This window comes from Phaseolus vulgaris, chromosome 4, assembly GCF_051622355.1.
Source record: "Phaseolus vulgaris cultivar YP4 chromosome 4, ASM5162235v1, whole genome shotgun sequence".
NCBI lineage: Eukaryota > Viridiplantae > Streptophyta > Magnoliopsida > Fabales > Fabaceae > Phaseolus > Phaseolus vulgaris.
Window position 1 is genome coordinate 48,926,076 of NC_143501.1, and position 25,438 is coordinate 48,951,513.

Here is a 25,438-nt window from a genome sequence, read left to right on the forward strand (position 1 = left end):
GTTTCAGTTACCAGTTTCCACTACTATATATATTTTTAATTATTATTTTGCAAATTACAACTTCAATATTTCCTTGTAAAATTTGGGGTGTTTCGTCCTGCACCCCTACATTTTTCCTTCCTGCACCCTATATATTCTTCAAAATATTCAAATTAAACTTAATAGTTTTGGATAATTCTGAAATAAGATGTGTTTTATAAACAAAAGTATCTTTAGAATAGAAAATCTGAAATAAAAAACATCATTATAAAATATCTTTTCAAGAATATAATTTTTTTACTTTGAGAATGGTATATCTAAAATTCATAAAATGTGTTGTATGTTTCAAAAACATTTTGAAAAGAATAATTTTAAAAGAATGGTATATCTAAAAGTCATTTTAAAAGTAAAAAAGTCTTTTACGAAACTGATGAATTGTCAGCTATGTAGCACAGACAAGGATACGAACACTAAACACAGACACAAAGATACGTATAATTTCTAAAATATACAACACGAGGATACAGATCTATATATTATATAATTATGAATTATATAAGTTGACAATAAATATTTATGTGCATAAGAATGTTTCAGATTTTTTTGGGAGTATGAAGATGTTTTCCATGACTAGTTCAAAAAAATTTGTTCCCTATTTTCATGATCATAATACAAATTTATACAATAAATTTGAGTTTTTAGAAAATTATTCTATTTATTCTTTTTAAAATTGTGTTAGAATCGTGTTAGAATAAATATTTTTTGAATTGAACACTTCATCAATAAGTGTTCTACGAGTGTCGATGTGTTCGACACGGACACGTCATTTAAAAGAAGTGTCCGAGTCTCATAGGCTGCCGGTGAAATTTGTTGGAGGTGCAAGAAGAAACACCCTAAAATTTGTTAGGCCTTTGCTGTATAGGATATGTGGGCTAAACCCATGGCTGCTCCATACAATTTAAGATAAATAATAGGATTTAATTTTAATGCACTTGTTCTAATCTAATTCTCATGTATGATAAAAAAATTATTCTATAAGAATTATTTTAAAACTCACTACCATTTTTAATCCAATGAGTGTAAACAAAGTATAAAAAAATAGTTTTCCAGTAAAAACATAGATTTTGGACTTTTTTAGTTCATCTTCTAAAAGAATTTGACTGAAATACATTCAAAAAATTTGTAATATTATCATATAACCATGTATTATATCTACAAGTCTATAAGATTTCAGATTAGTTATTAATATAAAGATATGCATACTAACAATACATAAATGTTATAAATTGTAGGTTAAAAGAGTTGTGCTGTGTTACAAGGTGAATCCAAGTACTAGTAATATATGCTTGTCTACAAAGATTTAGGAAAGTTAATATTTTAACATTCTCTTTGATTTTAGATGATATAAGGAAAGTTTTTTTTTTCCTTAAAAGATGAAGTAGTTTATATATTTTATTATTTGATTAATCAATACTATATTTTTAGTTTATTCATTTTTCTCATAATTTTTTTTAATAGTCTTTTATGCTTTTTATGCTATTTTAGATGTATTCAGGAATAAGCTTTATAGAGAAGAAAAAACAATTTATATAAAATATTAAAAAGTTGACTATATATTATGGGTGATCCGATGGTTCGATGGCGGATAGTCGGATGAAGTCAACAAACACTCGTTAAGATAAATTCTGAATGACTCTGATATTATATTAAAAGTGGATTTTAAGTCTAACACAATCTTATAAAACCGGCTTATAAGAAAGATTGCACCCAGTTATATATTATGAAATATCCTAATCTAGTCGATATGAGATATTTAACGCAAAATATATATCTAAATTGTGAAAGAAACTCAATAGAGAGGTGAATAAAAAAATGACATTATTGGTCAATTTCTAAGAGTTAAAGTGAATTTCAAATCTTAAATCATATGAAATATAAGCACAGTATACACAAAGAGGACAGTGATCATGATTTATTTCAGGTTTCCATAAAAAAAAAAGGAAACAAATCATTTCAATTGCTTGTAATAGAATTTATGCCATAGAAACAAATCATATACTTGTGTTTCTGAAAGAAAGAAGTGAAAGAATCAAATTGTACATCTCTAATGGAAAAAGTAAAAGTTTATCTTCCATGTTGATCTCCAACTCAAAGCATGCCATCTGATCTTGAAGGCATTCTTCTGAGGAAGTTTTGTGGAACTGCAGGAATATCAAAGCTGCGAAGCCTTGGAGGTCTCAACAGATAAGTGAGCCAAAAGAACATCAAAAGGCGAAAAGGAACAAAAAAAGTGACAATGACAGCCACAAAACAGAACATAACAAACAAAACAGTTGCTCTTGGATCCCTCCAGCTCAGTAGAGACTCAACCCTTTCTCCTTGAGTTGCCAAATCAGCCATCACTTCCACCACCCTCCCTGCAACTGCCCTTAATCGATCATACCTTCTTTTCAAGTTATCACCACTGAATTTAGATGGAAAGGGATCAAATTCTTCTTCTAGTTCTTCAACAGTGGCTGTGTCAGCCTGAGACAAACTCATGTCCATGTGGGAAGGATATCTTGGCCTTTTTCTATACCGCCAAATTCCAACCAAGAGGAGGAAGGAAAATGCTGATGGCAACACTATTTTAGGAAGGAAAATGATGAAGAGAAACATGAAGTAACTAACCACTGTGGTTACTGAACTCTTCCAAGAATGTATCTCATGAAACTGTTTGGCAGCAGAAACCAAAACACTCAGAAGACCAGCAATCCTGTAAAATTGAGCTTTTCCTCTCCTCATGCTCCACACATTTGCCCCCATGTCTAGCATGTACTCCACAACCTCTTTACTCAGTGGTGGCTCAGCCCTTCTGAACCTCAATGTGGTGATCACAGCAGCTTGGTTCCTCAAACTATCCAACTGAAATCTAGACAAAGGACTTGTATAGTGCATTCTTGGGAGCAAAGGCTGTGCATAAGTTTGCAAAACATTCAATATAGATGCACAAGAAAACCTCACAACCAATTGAATTTCTCCCATCTTTCTGGCTCCTTGAGTTTGCAAGTTTATAAGTGGATAGGAGTGAGTGTAAATCTTATCACTTTCAAGTGTGGACAGACGAATCCTCACCTTGCCAATTCTCTTATCAGCTGCTTCTTCAGTTTTTTTTCCTCCAGCATTTTTCACTACATTCAAGTTTCCATTATCAAACACAACAATGGTGATCACAGTGCAAGGATCATAAACTTCCCATGTGTATTGTTCATTCCACTTTGGAGAAAGACTATCCACAATAGTTCTTGTCCTCACCCACTTGGGACCATACTTAGCTACACAAAAGGCATCAGTGCGGTTATCCTTCTTCATTGGAGAGAGCCCCACAGCATTCAGGATTCCCAATTCAAGAACACCAATACTTGGTTTGCACAAGCTCTTAGATGATGGCCTCACATCACTGGTGTAGTGAGTGGCCTCATCAAGAACATGGTACCCTCCATCCAAAGAGATCCTCATGTTAAGTTTACTTGAAAACTTGACCTTCTCATCACACTTGTTTTCCTTTGGCTTCTGAAGGTTGTACCACACACTAGCTGGTGGAGTGGCATCAGTTCTCTGCTGCACATTCTTCAGAGGAACCACACAACTTCCCACCCTTTCATGCTTGTTGTAATTCCCTTGTTCAATTGTGACTAACAAACAATCATCAAAGGGTTCTTCCACAACAAAGATCAAGTCCTCATTCCACATGGGGTTTGTACTACTACTCCTAAAACGGCTCCTCAAAGCCAAGTTCCCCACAACACCTTGGATGAAAATATCCGAGTTATTACCAGTCTTAAGTTTGAGCAACAAATCCTGAGCTTGAATCACATTAACTCTAAGATACCAAAGCCTAGGAGAAATATATACCTTGGAACGAGTGTGAGCAATGTTTTCACCACAAGTCTCTGCTGCATCTGAATGCCAAGCCTCAGGAAAAGCTTCATCTGCCTGAGTTCCCATCCAAACAGACAACATCAACTCTGCTTCAAGCTTCACCCCTTTTTGATTCTCAAGCTGGTACCACTGTGGTGCCAAGGGGCTATCAGGAGGAACCCTCATGGGAACATCACAAACTGTGAATACAACACGACCCAATAACTCATCAGGGTCATCACATTTCTTCTTCCAAACCACAAATTCCAAAACTGGTACTTGAATCCTATCCTTGGAAAAAGCAAAGACATGGTTCCATTCTGGGGTAGTGCTTTTCTCCAAGCATCTGGTTGTTCCTGTAAAGCTTCCAAGGTTCACTTTCACATAAGGATTGCAAGGTTGAGATGCACATAAACGTTTGGCCTTCACCACCCTAGCAAACAGAAACTGCATTTTCTCAACCAAGTCAAATGAAGCGGGGAGCCTATCACCACCGATCACTCTTCCAGCATTGATGTTTGGAGTTGTCACCTTCAGAGAGAAATCCTCTTTGTGCTTTTTCTGTTGTTGGTTTTGGTTTTGGTTTGCCATTGTTTACTCTGCAAAAGTGAAGACATAATACAGTGAAATCAAGCACAAACACATACATAACATGAACAAATATCACATACAACCAAAGATGAAACATGCACTCACAAAACTGTTGAATAATGAAGAACTCAAATAATATGTTTCTCTCAATATTTCAAAAGAGAAAAGGATTTGAGAACATATAAAGGAAAGTGAAGGTTTGGTGAAGAAGGCCAACAAAAAAAAAGCAGTTGTCAGTTATGAAACATGATACATAATTGTATGGTGATTACAGTTTGCAACAGCTATATGAAATTGATTGAAATTTAAATTCAAAATTGAAAATATGTAACAGAGAAAAAAATTTCTTGCATTTTTTACTGTGTGCTTGTTTTACTTATGATATATATGTGTGTGTGTATATATATATCAAATAATAAAAAATTCACACACAGGAATGTGAAAAATTGTGAGACAAAGAAGAAAGAATAACCACCTTTAACTTCTTTCCTGTCTTATTCCTTGTAATAATATAATTTAATTAAAAATGATAATAAGAACAGTTACTAAACTCCATAGATAACGTCTGTTACTCAGTTTCACAGTAGAATGTTCAAAGAAACTTTCCATTCTGTATATATCTTTTACCATGTTATTTCAGTCTATATTGATAATGAACATGCATTTAATTTTATTAAATTATTATTATTATGGGTCTATGATTGGTTTATGTTTCTATGTTTTTGTTTGATTCTTTGTATATTTCGATTTCATTATTTTTTTAAGAATACTGGTGGTAATGTATCAGTTTTTATTTGAATTTTTAAAGACTATTCAATTCAAAACAATGAATGTCATCTAATAATTCAGTAACTCATTAGATTGAAAAAAAAAACTCGATTGTATATTCTGAAATAGTTTCACTTTATCTAAAAAATTGTTATTTACATAAACATGTATAAAGTTATTTGTAACATGTAAAAAGTTATTTGTATAAGGGTTAACATCTTTAAAGTGTTTTTTTTTGTGGAAATAATAATACGTACTAATTTTGATGTAAAATAATGGGTAAATACAATATTTGAATCAATTGTCTATTTTTAATTGTTATAGGTGTGAAATATTTATAAAAAATTAAGAAATTTAGTCTAGCATACAAGTTAAACAAGGTTTGTTAATTATTATATAATTATTATCCTTGTCGATTAAAATATCTAAATTATAGTTTTAGAATATATCTCTTTTAAGTAAACTTTATATTTTAACTTAACTTTGTACTAGTATGAACACTAGATAAAGAATTAATAATTAAAAAATTTACTTAAAATTAATAGAAGCATGGAATACTTTTAATTATCAAAATCTTTAAAATATTAGAATCACTTCCACTTTTCAAATAATGATATTTTTACAACTCGACAAATAGTCGGTTCCACTTTTCTAATAATGATATTTTTACAACTCGACAAATAGTCAGAGGATTGACGTCCCTGATTCTTAAAATTTGTGTTATTTATATTATCCTAATAGGCCTTACTTATTGGACCAGGTTAGAGAGTTTGAATTATGTTTAAAAGTGTATTATCTAACTCTTGATTGCTAATTAACTTTACTAGCTAAACATAATTGGATTTGTGGTGTCGATCAATCCATTGATAAAGACCGAGACATGATATCCGTCCTACGTCTCTCATCGGTACACAATCAATTAAATGAAAAATAGGATTCATTTTCTAAAAAATAAAAAATGATATTTTTCAAGTTTACTTAGATTTTTTATCCTCAAGTTTGAATTAAAAGAGTAGAAACGGCAACATTAGAAAACATATCCTTAATTTTAACAGTGTGAAGCTGGATACAACTACAATGTTATCAGCTTAGTTTATAATTCACTATTCATGGTGGCTTCAGACCTACAACATAATAACTAAGAGAGTGTGCATGAGCACTAGGTTTACATAATACAGACCCACAGGAAGATAATCATGGTACAAGAGAGTGACAAAACATCAAAGATAAGATAACAAAAGAATGACGGGATGAATAAATCAGCCATCACAATGTTGCTTGTCAAATGAAGAAGTAATGAGAAGAGAGTTCAACACTAATAATGATCTACTGTGACTAAATTCATAATTGATAAATAATTGCAGTAATTTAGTAAATAGCAAATTGCCTTCAACATCCTGAGACTTGATGTCCAAAGATCCTTCTTCACTTCAAGGATGAATGAGTTACTGTCTGCGCAATCATCAATGCAAATCCTTTTAGCAGGACAAAAACTTGTCCCAATAAAATGAATCACGGTGAGTAATAAAAAATGCATGTACAAAGGCAGAAACAATCAGGGTGATTTGAAATAGTGGAAGTCTTGAAGCATTTAGGGATCTCATGTAACAGGATTCCAAAGGCTTAACTTGATGTCACAGTCTTGTTGCAGAACCCATTTCTTGGCCTTTTGTTGGATATAATATCAGAAAATGAGTCAACTAGTTGCCCTGCCAAACTACTAGGATCATCAATCAGAGTTTGAATGAAAGTATTTACCACCCTTCGTTCTTGCTCTGTCGACCTCAAACTAAACCATGTCAGCAATTTCAACCTAAATTCCTGCTTGATATGACCCTGGCATTCTAGCCAGCGAATTACTTTCACACAATACTCAAAGTTTTCATCTAAAGAGAATGGACCATCAGAAGGGCGTAAAGGAGAGCCATTTATCAAAGTGCTGTCACAATCATGTGTCTCTTCATTTGTGCTAGTTTTCCTTTTCCTACTTGCGTCTCCACGTGAGTCAACAGCCGGAACTTCTCCGGTTTGTCCATGGTTCCATGTTTGCGAACCACCACTACCATGTGATCTTGCTAAATTTTTGTCTAAATCATGAGAAGCAGCATCATCATCAGCCTCAACAGCCTGCTGCAAGGTACAACCATTATCTTCATCCCTGGAAGACTCAAAAGGAGGTGTCAGCTCTTCGTTCAAATCAGGCACTGAAACAACATTTAGATCAAGGTCGCGTGAAACTGAAGGCAACTGCTCTTGTGGTTTGCTAGGCTTGATAGTTTCACTCTGCCCACAGCAATTTCTCTTGTCAGCACAGCAAAACCCCTCAAAGTTACCTTGTTCTTGAGCCCAAGTAAGATGCAAGATTTTCCCAAGGTCTCGAACCTTAAATCCAGAGTCTGCTGATGTGGGATTGGGCTCCAATTTGGAACCAGAAGAATTGCATTCAGCTTGAAGGTTCTCCTTTTTTTTATTCACAGCCACTGATGAAGATGAATTCTTTTCCAATATCTCAACGCTCTTGGTGAAACACTTGGTCTCAGAGTGACCCAGATCACCCGTATCAGTAAAAGATACAATCCGAAAAGTATATTCCGTGCAAGGTTGGAGGTTGGATAACAAAATCCTTCTCTGAGATTTGGGAAAAACACAAACAGGATCTTTAGTGTGTGATTCCTCCCTGCTCTTGTAATACCATAGCTTGTATCCCTTAATGTCCCCAGAAGATGCATTTGACATTTCAATTAAAATTATTTTGACTGAGGAAGCAGTCACCTCTTCAAACACAACCTTGCAGGCAGCGGGAAGTGAACCCTCTGCAAGATGAAGATGTTCATCATATACCATACATAAATCAAATTGCCAGGCAAACAAACAAAATATAAATATATATATATATATTACTATAAAAAATAATAGTTCCAACCTCTGGATTCTGGATTTACATTGGGAACAGTGGCCAACCAATCATCAGCTTTCTCAATAGCAAGAGAGCAGAGCTTTTGGACATCACTAGCAATAGGGAGTCTGCTGACAATCCCACGTGCCATTTTGGCAGAAACCCCATTAACTGGACCAACTTCAGTTTCCAGTTTAGCCTTTGCTTCTTTTACCATTTCATGCAATTCTTTAAATCTTGAAGTACCATCCAAAAGCCTGTAGCTCAAATATATCCTGAAACATAATACATCCACACGTCGAGCATCTTTTGCTATGCTTAGCTGCTTCTTCCAACATCTGCCAGCATATAACATGAGTCACCAATTATACCAACGTAGGATACAAATTTAGTCACAAACACAAGTAGAAAATGATTTAAATGTTTTATACACCACAATATTCTCTTTCACAACCAAATTAAAAGTACTGATAAAGTGTCTTTGATAACATAAACAGTAGCCGTTAAAGTTTACTTCATTGTTGCAAATATGTCTGAATGATGGACAAGAGACAAAAGAAACATGGAATATATAGTTATAAACACAGTACAGGTTGATGCATGCTTGATATTTCACAGCATAAACACAGAAATCTGAAAAGTTTAATCAAAGCTTCATTCGATATTGATACAAAGAACAGGTAAACACCAATAATTAGGAAAGTAAAGAAGATTACTCACCCAAGTATCCCAGTAACTTTACCACAGGATGCACAACAATAACCACCATCTAATTGCATCAGTTGTCCATGATCAACAACTCCAACTTTTTCATGTTGAAGAGCACACTCAATATGGCAAGACAATCCACACGAGTCCCCTTGAGCAGATTCACATGTGCATACTAACCAAAGGCTGGGATCCTTATTATCATCAAAAAGGTGGCAAATACAGCAAGAGCACCTTCTACAAAATGTGTCATCTTTAGAGAGAACTGCTCGACAAGCAGAATTCTTACAAATCCAGGAGTTTGAGTGTCCAAAATCACTAGGTGGGTCAGGAACTGGTACAAACCGCAGAGGGTTTTCTCCTTTGCGATTTTGCTTCCTAGAAGACTGATTGCTGACACCAGAAACTTTTTTTGAGTCCTGTTTCTTGACAATCTTGCTGGTTGACTTAGTTTCAGTCATCCTGCTTTTTGAAGAAATGTTCTTTTCGTCCTTATCAAAGCAAGTTCGTAGAAGCTCCTTCTTCAGACCAGGTTTTAAGAACTCCTGAAGTAATTCTGAACTTCTTGAAGCATCATCTGAATGACCATTTTTTTCAGGAGTACTTTGTGCACTAGATGAAAGGCTTTGAACACCAGAAACTGGACCGAAATAAAAACCAAATAAAAAGTAAGTCTGGTGGAAACAGAAGGAAAATCTAACCAGAGTAAACAGCAAAACCTACAGTCCGGTATAGATGTTGATCAACTGAAGAGAAATAATAACAATAACAGATTAATCCAGAGCAATAACAAATGCAATAGATAATAAATTATACACAGGTTCCACTTCCACCAAAGATATGAATAAAAGGGTAAGCATGGAGCATTTCAATCTTGAACCGAAGAACTTAAACCGATGATTGACTACATCGTTCAGATCAAGGTAGTCAAAATCAGGATTTCATGCACTCAGAAATGGGAAAGAAAATTGCACATCGTGGAATTGTAGCACAGCATAAGATTCTACAAGATTCAGAAAATTCATATAATGCACATTTCATAAGTGAGAGAAAAAAGTGATAATAACACTTAAGATCATAATCATAAACATAAGAAAGCAGTGCTGTTAAATGGAGCCAACCTATAAAGAGTTGATTCAGGAGAAAACCATTAATTCACATTCCAAATACAATAAAATTCAAAAGCATTAGCACAATTTTCCAAATAATGCCACATAAATCTGTTTTGACTCTTGCTTTTTAAACTAAATCATTTATCATGTGATCAAGAAGTATCGTCCTAATTAAAACACAATAATTGTCTTTGAAAGCATTACTCTTTGCATGGACAGAATCAATTCAAATTCATTACCACTTTCAACTTCAAAAAAGCAACAAGAAAATTTAAAACATCAATGTCAAAATTATGAGCAGATACTAATATCGTACTAATTCAGGAAATGAATTAAGCATTTAAGAGAATAGACACACACCAAAAAAAGTTACTTCAGTTCAAGATGAATAACAACCAAGCAGAAGACCTGGAATCGAGTTCCCCTGGCTGAAATGCACAATTTATCATTAGATAAATAGGAGTGACAAAAGTGAGCTACCTGAATCAGTTAAAACTATAGAACAATCTCTAACCTATATTCCAAACAATAAAGATCGGACCTTCTCACCAAAAGTTTGACAATACACAACAAGGACATGATGACAGATAATTGTATGCACACATCAGGCATTCTCGTACTTAAAATACCTAAAAGACTAAATACAGGAAATATAACAGGGATTATTGAGAATGAGAAAGTAAATACCTCATAAGCACCACATCCTCCCTACCATGGAAAACAGAAAAAGAAAAGAGATATCCTGACAGAGTTTATGCTAAAGGAGCATCTACAAACAATGTAGCAAATCCTGGAAAGGAGTCCAAGGGCATTGCGCGACAGCTATAGTTTGGAATAACCCTTTATATAGACTAGACTATGCAGGAAAAGGAGAAAGACCTAAAGCTTTAATTTTCAACTTATTATGGATATCTTAATTAATACAAGTGCAAATCTTGATTCACGGGCACCATTCAAAATACTTTTAAGGAATGCATTCTTCTTCTATCCAACCATTTATGTGTACTTATTCATCTTGATCTTTCTTGGCTGATATTTGAAAATTTGGTCCTCGATACATACATAAAGTATTCCCTCATTCCTATTTATAAAATCCAATTACCTATTTCATCAAGATTAAGAAAGTGGTTATTTAGTAGATAGCAATAAATTTGTCCAAAAATTTATATTTTATCTCAAAAAATGCTCTTGTCATTAATATTTCTCTCTCTCCTAATAATTTGCTGGTACAACCACTCCCTGTTTTTAGTTAGGGGTATTTTAAACTAAAAAAAATAATGCAAGAGACATTATGGTTTGGGTCTTGTAAAAAGGAACCACTTCTAATTTATCTTACAACTAGGGACAGAAGAGGCAATATTTTCTTAGCGTAAAGAGTATACTGTATGCTCATCTTTAATATTTTCCTGTGAATATTTACAAATCAAATCCATTTCAGATTAATGTGAAATATTATGGCCATGATATCCCATAGAAGTTTTCAGCGAAATTTGTTATAAAAAGGCCTTGTCAGGATAAACATGAGTAGATATAAATAATATCGGAGTGTAGCACCAGACACACTGCCAGTTCTACTCAACTGTAATCTATTTTAAAATGCCAAGTGCACGTTTGGATAATTAGAAAAGTATTACTTGAGTGGAATGCATTTTAAAAAAGCATCTTCTGTAGAATGAACTGTATATTTAGGAATGTTCTCCCTAAAGGTAATTGATATAGAAGTATCAAAAGTACTTTCAGCCAAACTTTTAATTCCCAAATCAATTAAGTTTGTTAACTGACAAGACAATTTGAACAACAGAATCATCTTTTGAGGAGCAATTTACACAAGAATAAATTCAATAATCATACCCAATTCTTAGCATTTATAATACCATCAAATTCTGCAGTTTATGTTTTAGTTGGGAGGATTATATGTACTTCAATTCCATCTAATTATACTCTATCCATAGCAGTAACACGCATTAATGCATTAATATTCATAATTTCATTTCATATGATAAAAGCAGAACATCATTGGTACATCAAAATTCATATCCCCAAGGTTTAAAGGGAAAAAATAATAGACATTCATATTGTGAATAAACATAACAGGAAAAAACAGAATAAACATCCAGTTAAAAAGAAAACCCAGATTAGTTTTGAAGACTATCTTCATAGCCTTACCTAATTTATTGCTGAAAATTTTAGTACATCTTATGCCACATAATTCTTCCTTATTATTATCCTTAATAAGGTATCACAGAATTTAACATTTCCCCATAACAAAGGACATACAGTATTGTTTATTTAGCATAATATAACTCCAATTAACAAATAAGAGGAAGAATAGGAATTACATTAACTTTATGCTGCATTGCGGCCCATAGCCACAATTACTTTCCAAAGCTATACCATACAGAGGAAAAATAGAAAAATACTAGATTTTAACCATATGTGTTCAGCATTTATAAATCTGAGATTCTGATATAACATTGATCCTTGACTCTAAGAAAGTTCCAACAGATAAGACCTCAAGCATATATATATTTACAAGGTATATTATGACATCAAATGAGCCAAACAAATTTCAAGTTAAGGTTTAGCCAACAAAAAAGGAAAAGAAATGTTGATGAAGCAGTTAGACACTAACACAGTAATGAGACAACAAACCATCGGGCTATAAAATGATCGAGTAACAAGATGCCTTCCAATATTTAAACCAAACAGTGGACTGAAACTGTACATAAACATTAGTACATGTGTTTCACATGTATGTATCAGTGATTTTGTCGGTGTAAAACACATAAAATAACATAATCATTAAATAAATCACACAGCATGCATCCTTCCCTTTTTAAATCGTGTCAACGGATGAGAAAACTACACTAGCCCTCCCTCAGCCAGCCAGACAATATTTCAAACACAACAGAATGTTGCAACTTGTAACTACTGACAGAACAAACTCAAAATGAAGCTCAAAAAACACACCTTTAGCAAGGAACTTGTCTTCTAGATCCATTTTGTAAGTGCCCAACACTATAACAGAATGGCCCTTCTCTGACAAACAGAGAAAAAATGCATTAAAAGGCTGCTTAAGTTATTGTGAAGAGCAACCCTCCATTAAATTCCCACATGAACAGAAAAATGAAACATTTTAGTAATGTCGAAGCTATGCATCACACAAATTCCAACTCTTTTTAGAAAAAAAAAACCAACCATTATCAAACACTTGAAAAACACTTATTCATGATAGCTCATCTATTATCATTTACCTTAAAGAAATAAGAAAATAACAGTTTACCATGTTTCAAATACACCAATTTGAGAACACAAGAACATAATAAACAGAGACATTCAGAACGCAAAACTATAAGTACATGACACCAACCATTAAAATTAAAAAATATATATCTAAAATTAAAAATATAAAAAAAAATCAAACTCCAAATACAGCTGTACTATCTCGCCCATTTGACTCCAATCCACGTTCCATCATGGAAATGATTCAACTCCAATCAACACTCAACAGCTAAATAAAAACAAAACATTAATATTATTACTATTATTATCATTGACTCAAACACATTGCAAAGGAAAAGAAATAATACAGAGAAAAAAATAAATGCAAAAGTGAAGCTGAAGAGAGAGCGCAAGAAACAAATCACGATTTAATCGTTCTCCCAACAGGCATTGCGCGCGGTGCATTAACGAAAGCAGAAGAAAAAAATCAAAGAGAGTGTCCATATTATTACTTCGTTTAATTTTAGAAATGGAATAAGGAAAATTAGAAAGAACAAAAGAGGTAATTAACGCGAGAATCACGAGGCGAAGGTGAAGGTGGGAAAAGGAAGGTCGGAAGGGGGAAAACGAGAACGAATCTGCGGAGAAAAAGGAATCGAAGAAAAAGAGAGAGAGAAAAAGGAAAAGAGGTTTAATCACTGACCTTGTGAGAATGGGGAGAGGAATCAAGGGTTTGTTGCCATGAAGAATCCCCAACAAGACAACACGACCAGACACAAACGTTGTTGGTGGTGGTGGTTGTTGTTAGTTTGCGTTGCGATGGAGAGAGAGAGAGAGAGAGAGAGAAGGAGGAGGAGGAGGAGAAGAAGAGGTTGGTTTTGTACGAGTCGTTCACGTTTTGAGGAGGGGAAAGTGACGCGCGAGGTGGGCGCGTGAGATGGCGGTAGTTTGAACGGTTCGGTTTTGGGGGGTGCATGCGTACGGATAGTGTAGTCAGGTCAGCTGCTGCCGCTGTTTTTCCCAATCTCTTTTTCTTCTTATTTCGTTTTGGAAAAATATTATTATTATTATTATTATTATTATTATTTTAATTGGAATTTATGAAATTATCATTGGGATCTCATCTCACACATGTTATAAGACTGGAAAATGTGTTTTTTTATTTTATAACTTTCAAAATTCAACTCTTATATATATATATAATATAAGGTAAGGTATAACACTTAAAAGTTATGATGTATTATATTTTATTAACATAAAAAATATTGTTGTATTTTTTTATTTTAAATGAGATAATATCCACGTAAATCATAGTGCATTTATCTTTATCTTTTTTTTTCATACGATTGAATATACTCTTTTTTTTCAAATACAAGGATAAATTTATAAATTTCTACTTTCAATATTTCAAGAAAAATAAAAATTTCTTCCACCATGAACAACTTAACTTTCATCGTATTCTCATCTCAAATCATTTTAAATTTATTTCATTAAATCTTCACGTATCGTCTTCTTAATCTAAATAAAGTACTACATTAGTTTGGATTGGTATTAAGAATAAGATGTTAAATGAATTAGGTTGAATTTTATTATTTATAAAATAAGTTAAGATGGATCAAATTGAATGAGTTGTAAAAAATAATATTAATTTAAAATTTTAATATTTTTTTAATATATTTAACTCACATTGTATAATTTTGTTAAATATAAAATATTAAAGAATATTTTAAAAAGATTTAATGTGAAGATAATTATTTTAAAATTTAGATGATCCACTAAATTACATTGAGTAATATTTTTTTAGCATAACATGTTAAGTAAGTGAAATGAATTAAAATGGGTAAAATCTAAAAACCAATAGATGTATTTTAACAACTATTTTTAATTTAATGCGTGTAATGTTATTAGATATATCATTTCAACAAGAACAGAAGGCATATATATAAGATATATGTAATTTAATCTTTATAAATGTAACGTGTTTTTTAATGATACAATGTATTTATAAGAATCGAATTAAAATTATGTAAAGAAACTAAGAACAATAGAAACATCAAATCATATAAAAAGTTTTTATGCATGAGAACTCGTATTTTTATTTTTAAAAAATTTGAGATTTTGAAAATAGGTGTATGGACAATAATACCCCTATGCTTTGTTTGAAAAATATAGAAGTGTGTGTATTGCAACTGTTTTGGCTTCAGTTTTACGTAAACCTAATCAACAGCTGTACTTTTCATCCAAAAGATTTGAACTCAATAATAATAACCTACTCAACCTAGCACAAATTATTTTCAATTAAATTAATTTTTAGTTCATGTACTTTATATCTAAAGTTCTTCCTTAAAAAACTAAAAGTTTAATAAAGTCAATAGATTAAAGTAATGAATAGGACGTTTTACATTTACATCCATGCCAAATTATTTTAGGTAAAGGTTTAAAAGCTTTCTAGTTTTATTTGTTTATATATATATATATATATATATATATTAATATTTCTTTTTACATGTGAAAAATGTATATTGTAATTGTTCTTGTATGGATGGGAAAAATCGTTTACGCATAGCAGATATTTCTCATTCGCGTCTCTTGTATAAATTTGATTTTTAATCTTATGTATAGTCTCAATAAGATGAAAACTATGAGTGAAAGTTGTTTAAAGAAAAATGATGGAATGCAGTATTTATAGATAAAGAAACTCAAAACAGTCGCATCTTCAAGCCCTAGATGAGTGGTCATGGTCGCCGCCGGAGATGAAGGAAGACCCACACGAATGGAGGAGCCAACCACCCACGACTCTTGCAATGTTTTTCAACGTTCACAAGATTCCACAAGACCAGCATAGCAGAGGCATGAACGTTCCCAGTCGTGCAACTATGATTCAGGGTGGAGTGGGCAACGTCGCGCGACATTTTTTACTGCACTTCTAAGATCTCCTCCAACGACATCGAAACAGCTAGGTTTAATGCGCATACCTGTTTCATATTTTATTTTTCTATTTTGCAATATATATTCGTATATTCATACGATTTTACAACAATAACTCCGTTGCGCCAGAGATCAAAACTTGTCTATGACATTGAAATGGTCCCTCTTTACATTTTTAATTGAAAAAAGTATGGGTAAAATATTTTTTAATAAAATTAAATGTTTGAGAAAATATTTATTCTTGCAAATTCGTTGTAGAAACTGAATTAAATACTTAATTATAAAACAATATGTTCTCCTTTACGTAATAAGGTATTAGTATGTTTGATTTTACAATTTTTTAGATGTGACTTATTAGATTAAATATAATTTTAAGAAGTTAACTATAATTTCTACGTTCTAAATATAATGTTTAACGTGTTAGTGAGTTTCAAACCCACGTGATATGTTTTTGTGTGATGCATTCGTCACTAAAAATTAATAATAGTCAATCATATCGATATAGTTAAATAACTTTTTTGCATGTTATAACTAAGACTATATGCTAGTTTTTCTTGTTAAGTTTTGGATTATAGTATTTGACGATTTAAAATTCGAAATTTTATGGTATTATCTAAATGAAAATTTTGGATTGTTGGTATATGTCTTTTTTTTTTTTATGATAGATCATATTGAGAAATGATTTTGAATGGTAATTTTGGTTTTGATTTATGTCTATAACAATGTTTTGAAAAAAAGGTAATTTTTTAGAGTTGTTTCATCTTTAAAATTTACATGAATTAATAGTTTTATCGTAAGAATTTTATTAGTATATTTTGAGGCATTATTCTAATCTTTATTTGAGTTAGGATAATATCATTAAAATTTCAAGCTATGAATTCATATTTTGAGAAACTTTAAAGTTAAAGATATTAATATCATAATTATTCTCTTGAGCGGTAAATTTTTATTCAAGTGATATTTGACCACAAATTTTTTACTCATTTATTACTTTTTTTTCTCTTTAATCCAAATAAACTATATATAAGTAATTAAACAAGAAAGTTAAAAAGCAATGTAAATTAAAATACAATTATTTGTATAATATTTAATCACAACTTATTGTATTAATAAATTTATTTATTTAGATAAATTGTTTCAGAGTTTGTACTTTTAATACTATTTAATTAATTTATACTTTTATCATGTAAAAATATACTGATACACCGTACATGAAAATCAGAGTACAAATGAAAAGGGTAAAAAAAAAGCACTGACAGGGTAAAAATGTTGATTAATTAAACTTAACTTTTTTTTCATCTAATTTATTTCCTACTTACTTGATCATACAGTAATATACTAATTATGGTCGTAAAAAATTAAATACATTTTTCACTAAATAATTCGTTGTTATAATACGTGAACATGTAATAATATTAGACATGTCTCTTAAATAGTATGTTTATGTCAGACATCAAACATCGATATTTGTAAGATATTTGTAAAAGATATATCATTGAAGTGTTTAATTAAAAAAATATTTATTGAATTTGTGATAATTTTAATACGGTTAGAACACAATTTTTTTTAAAAATACATTAATTTTTTTAAACATCAAATTTATTAAATAAAATTTTATTATAATTATAAAAAAACAAATTATTTTGAACAAGATATCATATAAGTACTTATATACTTATTATGTAATAAACTTTTATTATCAATTTATATAATTATATATCCTACATTATTATACACAAAAATATGTCCGTATCATATAAAAATTATACATATTTTTGAGTGTAGTATAATTAACATATATATAAACACAATTAATAAATATAGACAAAAATAAAAAATGAAAATAAAATATAATTAATGAAAAAGTAGTGAAAAGTTGATGAGTGGGACCTTAGGGCAGGTGCAGAAGCAGAGAAAAAGCTACATTAAGCAGTTTTCTCTGACGTGATTCATACCTCAATTCTTCATTCTTTCCACTGCGCGCGTGAGAATAACATTATCCATTTTTTTTTATTGATTAACAATAATAATAATAATAATTATTATTATTAGCTATTTCTTCTTCTTCACCTTATTTTATTTTTTTAATTTTAGACAATATTGTCGGAGACAAAAAGTGATGTTTGGTGCATCACACTACACCATATCTTCTTTCATTTATGATTCCTCGTAACCAAAATATAAACAAATGCATTTCGTTTTTCATTTATTTAAAAATAAAAACATTTAAAAGATATAGGATATGATTATTTAAACGTTTTTAGAAAGAAATTGGTAGTTAAAAAATTAAAGTTTTAAAGTTAAATGTGATTATAGCCATCGCATTACAAATGTATATGAAATCAGAAAAATAAGTAGTGTTTTTTTTTTAGTCACAAGCTATTATTAATTACATCGTAGTGAATAATTTCAGAGACAATCATTGAAAGAGTGTAAATTGATTTACTAATACCATAGGATTCAAAAGTGAATGAAGTGGTTGGAGAATTTAGGTATAAGAGTATTTTATATTATATAAATATTTCAGTAGCATATAAATGAAAAATCTTATTTTTAAATTGATTTTATAAAATTAAGTTAAGTTGAAAATTTACTTTTTAATATAATATTTAAATCATGTAAAATTTATTATAGTGAAAATTTGTTATATCTAACCTAAACTTTACATTTATCACTTATAAATACGAAGTTTTATTAATTTGGTCATGATATTGATTAAAAATAAAAATATTTCATAATATATAAAGACAAACTTAAATTGATTTATAAGATTAATGTACTTTTAAAATTAATTTTTTTTTTTAAATTATCCTTAATTCTCAATCTAAGTTGGGCAAAAGAATGAGAATGTTATCATATTTAGTTATTATTTATTTTAGGATACCAATAATTGGAGAAATGTCACATAAAAAATGGAAGAGATAAAGGAGTAGGAGAACATTTGAAGGATGCATGGATTATAATTCATAAACATTTATTTATATGTATACGTAATTAATAAATATTTTAAAATATGACATAAATCTCTATTATTATTTCTATCAAAACTTAGAATCCACTCCTAAAATCTAGTAAAATTAAACTAGACTCTTACGAGTATCTCCAATATACCGAAAAACAAGTTTAATATATTTAATAATTATTTTAAGTGGAAGGAATTGAGATATTTCTTTTAAGATAGGTAGCGTAATAACAACATAAAAAATCATAATGAAAAAAGAATTAAAATTCACGATAAATAATAAAATAATGTTACTAAGAAAAATTATAATACCATTTTTTCTAAATTTAACTAATAAGATTACTTTTTTTAAGTGTTTAAAAAAAAAATAAAAAAAATAAGAAGAATTCATGCTTAAGCATGATATCAAAGATACTTCACTAAAATATAAAAAAAAACGGATCCTATCTTTATATTTTGTATAGTGAAATAATTTATTATTGACATTTATATATAAGATAACATGTTTTAGAATTTTACAAAATAAAACTTTTCCATCATGGATATCTTAATGTCCTTTATAATAGTTAAACAAAATGTTATCAACATATGTTTAAACTAATATAATTTTACTCACACAATTTTAATAAAACGAATTGAATCAACTTTAGTTTTATTAAAGTCACTTTGAATGGAAATGTACTCAAATCTCAACCTTTCGTTCCTAAATTTTTATAAAATATCTGTAAGAAAAGGTTCACAAAATAATAAATTATGAAATTTTCTATTTCTTATATTTTTCAATTGTAAAATAACCAAGACTAAGTGAGAAACAAATTCAAATAGTTTGTATAAGATTTTAGATTTTGTTCTAATCTTTATAAAAATAAAAGATTTAAGCTTGATATATTTAGTTATTATATATTTTTTAAAATTTTAATATTAAGAATATAGCTTATTCTGTATACTCATTTCAATATCCATTTTTTATTTTTTTATTTTAAAAACGAAGACTTATATTACGTGTTCTATTATTATTATTAAAAAAACAAACTAAGACGAAATATTCATTTACTTATTAATACATTTATATTTTAAACTTAGGTGGAATTTAAATAGTCCTGTAATCAATTAACTTTAACTAAAACTTAATGTGAGACAAATACATGTGTTTAGGTAAATATTTTTGCATTAATACTAATTACGGAAACAATAGTTTCTACTAATTACCTAGCCAGGTATTTCACTATAACATTTCTTCACACTAAATAGAGCTAAATTTTCTGTTCTAAAAATATATTTTTATAATAAATTTGTTTTCTTTTTTCAATTTAAGCTTAGTACTGAAAAATACTTTTAAGATGATATATATTGTTCTAGAACAGTTAGAAGAGCTTATAAAAAACTTATTGAAGTTATTTAAAAAAATAATCCTAAATTCAATCTTAATTGAAGAAAATTTAACTAAAAAATAGTGACGGTATAAATTTGTTGTGCACTATGATATCATTCAATCATATATACACATTCATACAAAAAGTTTATCAATTTTTTTTTTATAAAAACTCTCATAATATGCATCACTATAAAACTTGACATCAGGGTTAGGCTGAGACCTCAATTAACAACAATCATCTGTTGTCATGTGACAACATGAAAAAAGAAAGGGAAAGCAATCAACTTTTTATAACATTGTGTAATTTAGAGTGCAAGAAAAGAGATTGGATAGTAGAGAATATTGAAGAAGAAACGTAGAAAGTGGTCATATTCAGGAGTACAACGAGTATTGTGAGCATCAAGTGATATCAAAGTAGATTCGTCTTAGCATAAACAGGACTGTGTAAAAGTATCACTAGGCTTGTAATATTACACACAATAGTAGTGATTTTAAATTATCTCCACTTAGTGGACACTGATGGATGCTATGCTATTTCATTACATAACACACGAAGACTCAGAATAAGTAGCTAATACCCTGCATGCATAAAGGAAGATAAGATATCAAAAATAAAGACGATAACTATAGCATATTAAATAGTATAATTCATAAGTCAACTTCAGAACAACCTGTTTCATCAATGCACCTAAAACAAGATATATCAACGAGATTTAGTGACAAAAAAACCTGACATCTCACAAACCAAAGGCACCATGCATGGCTTTAGCATCAAGTTTCTTATGATGGGAATAAGTCATAGACATCAGAATATGTTTTCTTCCTTCATCCAAGGAAGATTTCTAAAAGTCACATCAAGGCTAATATTTTGAAGTTCAATGGTCAAACATGAACAAGAACCAGAGACTCAAAGCAAGAGACTGGGACACACATAAACAGATATATGAAAATCAAGCAAATGCAAATAATACTTCAAAGCTTATACAGAGCTTCAAACTCATATGGCCAAACAAAATCCGAAGTAATTGTCACTAATCAAGTGAACCTAACTAAGTAAACAAGTCAGTTTCTAAATAACAAGACAAGTAATAGCAGAATAATCTGCAACCAAACAAATTTAAGAGGTAGAAATATGCCAACAGTTTGTAAATGTTAAAACCAAGGAAACAGTTAACTGAGAGAATTAATGGTACTAGCAATGAAACAGTATCTCAAAAAATATTGTGGGCTAGCAATGAAACAAAACCAAAAACAATATCTGAATGGTGGTCAACAGTCAACAAAACCATTTGCCAGTGCCAATAGAAAGCTAAGAGATATCAGGCTCAGAACCTACACCACCTAATTGCTAGAATTTATTTTGCAAGTTACCTAATTAGAATAGAATAGAAACAATTATACCAAAGAAGTGAACTAATAAATAAACTCTAAATTCTACCAATGCACGCCAATTATTTTTCATAAATAGGATAATATAAACGAAACAAATTGACAATGTACCAAAATTTTATAAAATAATTAATAATTCAAAATTCAAAATTTTCTACATTTAATACAAGCAGGAATGTTTACAATTTTGAGGGTGACATCAAGTATTATGAAAAGTGAAAACAGTCAAAAGCTAGAATAATTTCAAAGTCTGATACGAACTAATTCAAAAAAGAAAAGAAAGCATAGTTAATACATCACGTGGAACAAAAGATAAAACATAGTCAAATCTTACACACCAAGTAAAATCATTAATAATAACTGTTATGCTTATAATCACATTAACACAGACGAAATTACATAACCAATATTCTCCAAAACTTAATGATGACATTTGAAATACTATATCCCAAAAACTACACTAAAACCCAGAAAAATAACAACGTTGGTTTGCAATTCTAATGAGCACATCCACCACAAGCAAGCAACTAATCAGATTCATGATATAACAGAGACCAACAAAGTAAATTTTTATTATTTTTCGTGGCCACATGTCATCATTTTGCTTTTGTAAAATAAAAAGACAATCATGGAATATCTGAAGACATGAAAATGAAAGAACCATATAACAGTGGAGCTCTCTCTGTCATTCTATCCCCATCCAAAACTTTATTCAAATTCACAATACATCACAACAAAAAAAACCACAAAATAAAAGGAATAACCAAATCATAAAAAAAGATAAAGAGAAGCATAATTGTAAATCCAGAAACTATTACAACATAGTTAAAAATTATTATTGTCTAAACTAAATTAAACTTTTTTTTCATAAACTGAAGAACTCGATTATATCTTATGTAAAGATTAGTTGAGCCACGAACTCTGATTGATTATTTAATAATTTGTCCTCAAAAGTCATGTCAGACTTTATTTCCGATTAATTTAACAACTAAAAAAGAAGTTAAAAGTTTATCAATAAAATTCGCATATTCTAACATAAAAGCAAATTACATATGCGTGCAACTAGTAATCAAGGTTATTGAGCACGATGAAGAAAAAACAACTAACCTTTTCATGAAGAAGAGTGTTGGCCCTCGCACGCGGGGCTATCATCGAAGTTCTTCGATGGATACTTCGCCGTGACCATGCCGACCTCGAAGACGATGTCGTCGCCGGAGGAGCGGATTCCGGTGATCGACCACCACTTGAAGAACGCGCGAACCCTAATTCCGTCGAGTTCCGCGATTTTCCCCTGCACGATCTTCCCGCTGATGGTGTCGGAGTAGGTGGCGACGTAGTTGTCCGGCGGTAGCGTGATTTTGCACGCGCCGCCGAGTTTGACAGTAAAATCGCCGGTGGTCCTGTTCACGGCGTATCCCAGGACGGTGGCGGCGGGAAGAAGACCGGAGGGTAAGCCGTAGTTGAGGAGCTCAACGTGAGCCCGCGACGGCGTTGATTTGGGGGTTTTAGGGTTAGGGTTTTGGAGCGAATTGGTGACGAGATTAAGGAGAAGAGCGAACAGGAAGAGGATTTTGGGATTCATTGCGTTTTCGTTTCGTTTGATTCAATTTTTCTTTTTAAATTTTATTTTCTCTGCTGTTCTTATGAATAAATGAAAGAGATATTTTTATATTTATATTTTTTTATTTGTGAATTTTGATATCTGTCACGATAATGACGAGACTCTGGAGGAGGATTTTTATTGTGCGAATCAATGCAAGTATCTTTCAACGGAAAAAACGACTTCCTCTTTTGACTTTTCGGTTCACAGAATTGGGCCTGAACTGAATTTTGGGAGTTTCTTCCTGCACCCCTACGTTTTTATTCCTGCACTACCATAGTTTTTTAAATTCCAAAACTAGTATTAACCTTTTATTTGAAAAAAGACACCTGCATTTTTTGAATTATGGATTTTTGAATTGGAATGCATTTTTTTTTTCATTATGGATTCTAAAATCTGGAAACATACTACGGATCCATAAATCTGGAAAATTACTGGACTTATTAATTTGGAAGATTTACGGATGCACCAATTTTGAAAATTTTGTGGATTTAATATTTTGAAAGACAAAAAATAAAGTGTGGATTCTCTGTTTTGTAAACCTAACAGATTCCACTGTTTGGAATCATAACATATGTACTGTGGAAACCAAAATCTACAATAAAAATGAAACTATAGATTTGTAAACAAAAAAATAATTCTTACCTTCTTCTCCAAATCAAGAATTGCTAAGAGAAACTATCGAACCACCACCAAGTCGCTGGAGACACCACTGATCACTACCAAGAGAAACACTTTCCTGTGTCAAGAGATGAAGTAGCGTCGTTGTTGAGAAAAGAGTAGAGTGTGGGTGTTGTGTGCATTTTAGGATTTTTAGAAAATATTATGGATAAGTTTGTCTTTGCATAACACTGTGAGGCTGCAGGAAGAAACTGCCCTGAATTTTTTGTTGAGGCCCAACTTATGAAATGAGCCCGGCCCAAACATGTACAATTATCAGTTTCTAATTTTGGACACGCATGGTGAGATGACATGGATAATGATATGGATCTTTGCTTATTTCAAGTACATCTCTGAAATGTGTCCAAAAGGAATAAATAAATAAATAAAATATGAAATTAAAAACTATTAGATGGATGATTGAAAAGGATAATAATTCGCAAAAAATCTAAAACTATTTTCTTTAATAATTTAAATTTTTTAATTCTCTTTTATATTTTTTGGTAGATTAACCAGCCTATAAATAGTATGGATATTTTTCAACTCTAAGTCACCTCATTCTAACCTGTTTCTTAACAAGTTGATGAAGGGACAAATCAAAAGAAGTCAATCCAACTTATTTTTACCACTTTTAATTCCATCAAACCCTATTAAGAATGTAAAGATATGAACAAATCTAATAAGGGGACATACTTATTTTAGCCTTTTATTATTTCTATTCTTAGGATGAGAGTTCAAAATTGAATTTTTATAAGGAAAATTAAGCTCATTATTGCTTGGGTTATGCATATGATGACATGTTACTCAATTCTTTCATAAGTAAAATTAACAAAGAATTTTTAGTATTACAAAAAATAAATAGTTCCACAATTGTCTAATTCACAAACTCTTAAGAAATGTATAGAATGGATTCAATTGCAACTTTGAATATGAAATTCAAAGGTATCAAATAGGAAATGATACTCTGAATTATCGAACTAGAATGAAATAAACAATCAACCAACATTTATCAAATTTGAAAAAGAGTCAAAAGAAATAGTTCGATCCTCTTATTTTGATTTCTCGAACAAAGAGATCTATAAATTGGAATCTCAGATGATCAAGATATTATTTTATACATGTAACTTATTATTTTATACATGTGGCTATGATAAGTTCTAAATGGTTTTAATACCATCTTAAGAAATTAATTTTAAGTCTAACTTAACCTTACAAAATAGGTTCGTAAAATAAGGTTTACATCACTTATATATTATGAATCAGTCTTGTCTTATCTCTAACAGAGAGGTGATTGAATTCACGTGGCGAACAAGTTAGAGAAGCAAAACAGAGCTGGACCTCTCAAACT

The 25,438-nt window shown here is 30.7% G+C and overlaps 3 protein-coding genes across 6 annotated transcripts; all 3 read right to left on the reverse strand.

The window, feature by feature from the left end:
• Nucleotides 1-1,972: 1,972 nt before the first annotated feature.
• On the reverse strand, nt 1,973-4,470 carry LOC137836545 (FT-interacting protein 3). Its single transcript, XM_068645213.2, has one exon. The coding sequence runs from the start codon at nt 4,468-4,470 to the stop codon at nt 2,128-2,130; it is 2,343 nt and encodes a 780-aa protein (XP_068501314.2). The 3' UTR covers nt 1,973-2,127.
• Nucleotides 4,471-6,265: 1,795 nt separating this feature from the next.
• On the reverse strand, nt 6,266-14,208 carry VRN5 (Fibronectin type III domain-containing protein). 4 transcript variants are annotated; one of them, XM_090301637.1, is made up of 7 exons: nt 13,880-14,045; nt 13,388-13,465; nt 12,925-12,993; nt 10,315-10,382; nt 8,855-9,482; nt 8,162-8,472; nt 6,266-8,051 (listed from the first exon to the last, which is right to left on the reverse strand). In XM_090301637.1, the coding sequence occupies exons 5-7, from the start codon at nt 9,301-9,303 to the stop codon at nt 6,862-6,864; spliced, it is 1,950 nt and encodes a 649-aa protein (XP_090157763.1). In that variant the 5' UTR covers nt 9,304-9,482; nt 10,315-10,382; nt 12,925-12,993; nt 13,388-13,465; nt 13,880-14,045; the 3' UTR covers nt 6,266-6,861. The 4 variants fall into 4 exon arrangements, with proteins under 4 accessions (XP_090157763.1, XP_068503371.2, XP_068503370.2 ...); XM_068647270.2 differs by lacking the exon at nt 13,388-13,465 and having other exon boundaries at nt 13,880-14,186; XM_068647269.2 differs by lacking the exon at nt 10,315-10,382.
• Nucleotides 14,209-20,783: 6,575 nt separating this feature from the next.
• LOC137838055 (DUF538 family protein (Protein of unknown function, DUF538)) lies at nt 20,784-23,577 on the reverse strand. Its single transcript, XM_068647271.2, has 2 exons — nt 22,938-23,577; nt 20,784-21,020 (listed from the first exon to the last, which is right to left on the reverse strand). Exon 1 carries the CDS (start codon nt 23,410-23,412, stop codon nt 22,942-22,944), a length of 471 nt encoding a protein of 156 aa, XP_068503372.1. The 5' UTR covers nt 23,413-23,577; the 3' UTR covers nt 20,784-21,020; nt 22,938-22,941.
• Nucleotides 23,578-25,438: the final 1,861 nt, after the last annotated feature.

Excerpts from the sequence above, each read along its gene's own strand:
- LOC137838055 (XM_068647271.2), bottom strand. The coding sequence starts at position 23,412 with ATGAATCCCAAAATCCTCTTCCTGTTCGCTCTTCTCCTTAATCTCGTC.
- LOC137836545 (XM_068645213.2), bottom strand. The coding sequence starts at position 4,470 with ATGGCAAACCAAAACCAAAACCAACAACAGAAAAAGCACAAAGAGGAT.
- VRN5 (XM_068647268.2), bottom strand. The coding sequence starts at position 12,955 with ATGGATCTAGAAGACAAGTTCCTTGCTAAAG. Across the intron at positions 8,473-8,854 it reads AAAGTTACTGGGATACTTGG|ATGTTGGAAGAAGCAGCTAA; the intron begins GTGAGTAATCTT and ends ATATGCTGGCAG. Across the intron at positions 8,052-8,161 it reads TGTAAATCCAGAATCCAGAG|AGGGTTCACTTCCCGCTGCC; the intron begins GTTGGAACTATT and ends TTCATCTTGCAG.